Genomic DNA, 6,547 nt, shown 5'->3' on the forward strand with positions numbered 1-6,547 from the left:
TCCGTTAGTCCTGGATTAGCTCGTCTATGCTAAATCGTTTTTTTTAATTAAAAACACATCAGGGAAACACACCATTGCACTGGGTGATGTTTTTCCATTACAAGGGCCCCAGAACGAACTATGTTGCCCCATAGGCTCAGAGTGACCATAATTTCTGGAAGTTAGCATGATTCAGAGCTCATGCTTGGGTCTGGCTAACGAAGAAATATTTCACTCAGTGCATTGGTGTGTTTCACTGATGTGCTTTGATTCGTTTTGGAGTATTAATGAAGATCTACGACACTGATGAATAAGTTGATCCAGGACTGACCGGCCTTATCCTTCAAAAGAAGACACTGAATCCACAGTATTGTAAAAACCTTGCAGGATTTTTGAAGCATGCTTTCATGCTCTTTTTGGTATCAAGCTGTCAAAATAACTGTACAGAAAAGTTAGAAATGTACAGGCTCAAGGTTTTGCACTGTACAAAAATGTACTAAAATACCAAAAGTTATCATTCACTTGTCTGTGAATACATTCCATTTGCACACATTTTACCATTTACAGCCGACTGACACAGGCCTCTAAGCTACAGTAAGAAAATGTGCTGCTGTTAATGGCATAAATTAAAATGCATCTGTGAGTTCAAAGACTTTATTGAAAATTTATACATACACAAAGACCTAAAAGTCTTCCTGTGGGCTCCAAATGCACCCAGTACATGGAAGCACTTTTGAGAGTGCACACGTGCAACCTTAAGTTACACCTCTTCTGGACAGTGATAGTTTGGCATTAATATGAATATTACATTGTCAGTAATTACAACAAAAACTGCTCAATTGGCAAAGTGCACAGGTTTCTAATCAAACCAACTCTGAGCAACCCAAAAACTGCCCAGTTTAAGGGAAGTTCATATGCGCAGCTTTAACAGAAAATCACAAACCCTGGTGGTCAATGCAGAATAAAAAAATTGCAGAGCTTTAGTTTTTCCTTTTGTGTATGATTGGGAAGGGTGCAGCAGCAGTATTTAAATAATAGCAAGAAAAAGCCTAGTGTAAACTAAAACTTTAGATGACAAAGAAATATCAGATGGTCAGGACTGTAAAATTAGAAGGTATGACAAGGTTCATCACAAAACTGTCGACAAATTTCCTCACCCAAAAAAAAAAAAAAAAATAAAAAAAAAAAATTGTCTGGGGTTATCACAATAAAGCCACACTGATTTGATGACAGGCAAAGGGACTGTATTTCATTATTACGGCAGTGCTGGACATGAACATTGAAATAATTTATAAATAATATGCCATAAACTGTCTCCTGAATGGATGCAACTACAAAGTAAAAAGCAACAAGGGTAAAATATACCAGTGACAGAAGCACCAACTTGAAGTGGTACTCAACAATTTAAGAGTCTGTTGTCGCAGCCTTTGAACCTATCTCCAAGACATGCCCCTGCTGGTTTCGGTGGGACATACTTTAAGGCCAGATCCTTCTGATATTCCCTAGTCCCATGCAGCATGAGTAAATTTTAGGCTTCCAGTTCCAAGCCCAGACCCAGCTTGTGGCCACCTGAATTGATGTTCTTTCCATCGACCAAACCAGACAGGGTGAGCTTCACACCTGCGTGGGTAAGAGGAAGCACCATTAGCTTACATGTGACACAACATTTACTCTCTCAACCACAGGTCACACTTCTGAGAATGAGAGCCAATTGAAAGTGTAGGCTTTAGTGTTGCTGTAAATGACTTTTCTCAGTCAACTCATTTATAGAACATCGCCTCAATGCTGTGTGAAAGGACTCTTGGAGGGTCCTGAAGTGTGATACAGAATGGCAACTAAAAATAGAGGTATTTAACTGTAAACATCTGTTGTCTGTAAACCTGTAGAAAACAAACTTACCTGGTCTAAGGGTCTGGCTGTATGCAACACCAACAAGACTATTGTTGTTCACTTTAGCCCACGGGGGGGTGGGGGGGAGAAGAGACACATCACAAAAGTCAGTTTAACTGTACAGGTTTTAGTTGCATCATCCACTGTTCTCTGGAATCCTCTGCCACATCACTTACACTGATGGAGGCATCCTTATCCAGTTGGTATTTGGCTGCAATAGCGAAGCGTGTGCTGTTGCTGCCAGCAGTCCAGGACAGGTTGACTGCAGTCTCCAGCTTGTCACTCACCTTCTGGTAGATAGAGCCTCCAAACTCAGCTCCATCATTGCTTTAAAGATGATTAAGCATAAGAGAAATAAGTTCTAACTAAAAGGGTGACATTACCTTGTAAAAAACATTCATTCACTTTAAGTTTTTATTTGTCCAAAATTTAAAACAATTTCATAAGTCAGAAGAAAGCTTCAAAATATGGTACACTGCTCAACCCTGGACACCAACTTATTTGTGATTAACTGAAAATTAATAACAGCTTCTTGGCATGGCTAAAACAGGCCCATTGTCCTCACTGTAGTTTAATTAAGGGACATCATGAAAACACTTCTCCATTCCAACACTTAACATGTTCTCAAATTGGAGCAAACAATATTGATAAAAACTGGAACCTCTTCTCACTTGTAGTAAACATTTTCTGAGTGAAACAAGTCAAAGTTCATAATCAGTTATAGGAGGGTGACAAATTAAAGGAGGAAACAGTGGTTTCTTCCAGGATATCAATGGCTTCATATATAGGGCATGAGGGGGTCACTGAATGGTTTGCTGAGTATGAAAATGATGTGAATCATATGCTACTGCCTTCACAGTCAAGACCGCAACCCACTGAACATAACACATAGGGCCGAAATAGAAGATTTCGGCCCTACGTGTTAGACAGTGTCTCCACCACCACCATCAAATAAAGGACTATCTTGTGTTCCTCCATCCACCAGAGTTCCAGAGACTTGTAGAGTCAATGCCAAAGAGCACTGAAGCTATTCTGGGGGCATGTGGTGGCCCAACACCTGAGTAAGACCCTGTAGTGGTTTTTCCTTTCGTCACCCAACAGTTCTTGCTGTGTTGAACTGGAAGAGGCTGCTCTACTGCTTTTTTTTTTTTTTTTTTTTTTTCTCACCACGCCGGTATGTTGTATGGTTGCTGGGTTAGTCTGTCACAACAGCAATCTATGCACAGCAATGTAGGTTTGTACCATGTTAGATCTTGATAATTTAGTTTTCAATCTTAATCTGGCCTTCTTAATCAAAAATAATACTCTCAAATGTGAACATTTTATTCTACTTACACATTGGTATGCAACTGGAAGTCTCCTGTCTTGTAACCAATGGCAAAGTTGTTCTGGGTCATCCTGGATTTGGCAGTGTCAAAACTCATCTGGTAACCGGCTAGCCACCCCTCATAGCCGACGACAGCAGCTCCATGGATGGTGGGGCCAGCAAAGTCGAAGTCCACATCACAGCCCACGTTAACGTACTCACGCTTGTAAGCCGTCTTAATTTTGCCACTCTTTTTGCTGTTAGTGATAAGCACAGCAAATGGTCAACCTCAAACTGAAATTCCAGTCGAGTCAGATTATCCATTACAAAACAACAACAACAACAACAACAACAAAAAAACTATTTATAGGAGGGTCAGGTTACATTCCCTAGGGTATATCATAGGCCAGTAATAAGTACGGGATGCAAAGTAGGGGTGTGATGATACACTTAACAGTCTGAATGCCCGCTAACACTCTGTCATAATGGACCAGTTCTGTTATGTACTAATATCGCAAGACAGATTTTGCCTGAATGAGAAATATTACGAACTTTTGTCACATCTCTACTGCAAAGACTTTACATTTACAATTTTTTGTGCACACATGCATACATATACAAGAACCTGTCTGCATAGAGTCTGTCTTGAGCACAATAAAAACATAATTATGTGCCTGCCTCAAATAATAGCAAAGTAACCTGCATGCACTCAGTCAGTATTACACAACATTTAGTAGTGGCATTCCTAAACCATTTTAAGAACACTGCAGGTGTTACGCTGATGTTATTTATTGCTCCAGTCCTCATTTTGATATATTTTAGGATTTATTAATTTTAAGCATCATCTTACCCAGTGTTCGGTGAGAAGGTTGTGTCAAAAGTCAACTTCAGTCCCTTGGCGATCTAAGACAAACAATAGAAAATTCACATTCAAAGAAGTTAACGTGGTCCTGCTATTGTCAATGTAGAGACACTCCCCTTCAACAGGTCCCAAAAACATTCAAATATTTTACTAACCTGATCTTCAATAGTGATTTCTGTTCCCAAGGTGTTGTCAGTATTCCACTTCTCAGTGAAGGTCAGGCCATATTCTGTCCTCTTGTATTTAGTTTCCAGGCTGCCTGCAACTTTGCTGGTATCAGTGTTGGAGGAACCAGAGGTTTTGAATTCCTGAAAGAGACATTTTTAGAGAAATGGCACTCAAATCTTAAGGTCATGTGACTCTAGATAAAATATTTAAAAAAAGAAACTCAACAAGTGCTCGTTCATTACACAAGTCATACCTCAGCTGGGCTAGTAATAAAAAAAAAAAAAATCCATTGATTGATAAAAAAAAAAAAAAAAAATTAACCTACCTAGAGAGCTGAAACAACTGGTCTTTGACAGAAAACCTATTATAAAGTTTAATTTTCAATTAGGTAGTTTAAGTTACAGTCAAAGGTTTAAGCCTCTCTAATAAAGTGGAACAACTTCTGTTTGATATGAAGTATTTATTAATGATAACTTGCAGTCCTTGTAAAGTACATGGTCAGGCATTCTGAAAAGACTAGCACATTTTCTTTAATATTGCAAATTACATCATTCTACATGAACTTAATTTCTAGTTTTGAGCTCAATTTCATCACTCTGGTGACTTATGAAAAAGTCACCACAAAGAAATGACCTTACCACTCCACTGGCTGACTTTGTCTTAACATCAAGCTTCACCAAGCCAAATCCTGGGAGGAGGAAAAAAAAAAAAACAGAGAGAGAGAGAGAAATGTTCAAATCAATTCAAAGTTTGTCTGTATACCAGCTGGGCTTAACAGCAGAAATCTCAACATCACAGTAGTACTTTGTCCAACTGTATGAACTCATACCATAGCCTTTATTGAAGATGTCTTTGGCAGACTTGCCCAGGTCAACATATGAGGGAGGTACAGCCATTGTATCTGTAGACAGGAGCAAAACTCAGAGCTTAAATCACAAGTGCACTTCCACCAGTCTGTGCCTGGTTATAAAGAAACCCAAAGAGTAATGTGGAATAAAAATCATTATGCTATTATTTTTCCAGAATCCCATGATCACCTTAATTAATCTCCAATTTTAACTCTATGCATAACAATGATATAAGAACTGCAAATGCAGTCTTTATATGACAAAGAACACAACATTTGGGCCTTAGGGCACAAATTCCTGTCCCTTATGGATGAAAGACTTATGACAGCCTGTCTTGCTGCACATACTGTGTTTGTACTGTACCAGCCAAATAATAAACAGTGAAAATACAGTTGGGAGCAGTTTCGTGTTGCTAGGTTTAGGGTGTAAATTGTCAAACTTTTAAAATCTTATCTATGTTAATCACGACTTTGCATTTTGCATTAACGCCTGGCACAGTAACAGCATTCTGGTTCTGCAGGTAGTCACAGCAGAACAAATGTATGAGAGCCTGCGAGCAAGGTTACTGAGAGTCAGGAGCCATTTTACTGGGCTGGTTATCCAGGTCAAATCCTGCTCTCATCAAATGAAGTGTTACTGCTACATATTGACTGGCAGGCACAGCTAGGTGTGTCAAGGAGTGTGTCAGGTGCTGCTAATAGGGTGTGTTAATTACACTATTCATTCGCATTATCACAACTACTAGCTACTCCTGCTAACTAGGCCACATGGAGGTTGACGAAAATAACGCGAAAACTTAGTTAACACGTAGTTTTTTTAATACTCCCTTAGAGTAACTTTATGAAACAGCTTTATAAAACTCGTCTCTCAGAAACATATGCTCAAAGCTGTCCGGATTTAGCGTTAACTGTTACATGTGTTAAACGCAGCATGCTGAACGCATCTAGCTTAGCTAGCTAACTTTGTAGCTTGCATAGTACCGGCGTGTGTAAACCGCGCATGAACACTTATTCTTGACTGTCAGGGAATAGATTAACAGTGTAGAACTGAATAAATTGGTCTCTTACCAGTAAAAGATTGGACCAGCGGTAAACCAAAACCACTTCTAAGGGATATTTCTCACGCTGCACGGCCTAGAAAGGCGTCACCGGTTGGAGGGCGAGCTGAAGGAGACTGCACAGAAGTAAAATCAAGACCTATCACATTGAGGCTCAAGACCCAGGGCGGCCACTTATGTGCCTGAATAAAAATTCTTGTCAAGGCAAATGCATGGATCGTTGTACAACTTATTCTCTGAGTATTTACGGCATTTGACATCCTTTCTTTTTTTATTTTGTAGTGGGTAGAATCAATGCACAGAGAAAATTACTGCAGTGCCAATAATCATTTATTGAACAATATTACTGAAATATGATTGAGGACGGGAGACAGGATCACCTTGTTAGTTTTTAGTCTTTGTCACTCTGCAGAGGAAGTCAGGTAGTCTGGAGTACG

At 39.4% G+C, this 6,547-nt stretch overlaps 1 protein-coding gene across 1 annotated transcript; it reads right to left on the reverse strand.

Annotated features, from left to right (window-relative positions):
* Positions 1-619: 619 nt before the first annotated feature.
* On the reverse strand, positions 620-6,243 carry vdac2 (voltage-dependent anion channel 2). Its single transcript, XM_020603282.1, has 9 exons — positions 6,121-6,243; positions 5,035-5,106; positions 4,844-4,893; positions 4,193-4,345; positions 4,026-4,078; positions 3,205-3,432; positions 2,046-2,196; positions 1,879-1,936; positions 620-1,599 (listed from the first exon to the last, which is right to left on the reverse strand). Exons 2-9 carry the CDS (start codon positions 5,099-5,101, stop codon positions 1,508-1,510), a joined length of 852 nt encoding a protein of 283 aa, XP_020458938.1. The 5' UTR covers positions 5,102-5,106; positions 6,121-6,243; the 3' UTR covers positions 620-1,507.
* Positions 6,244-6,547: the final 304 nt, after the last annotated feature.

This window comes from Monopterus albus, unplaced genomic scaffold (assembly GCF_001952655.1).
Source record: "Monopterus albus unplaced genomic scaffold, M_albus_1.0 scaffold60.1, whole genome shotgun sequence".
In the NCBI taxonomy this organism is placed as follows: domain Eukaryota; kingdom Metazoa; phylum Chordata; class Actinopteri; order Synbranchiformes; family Synbranchidae; genus Monopterus; species Monopterus albus.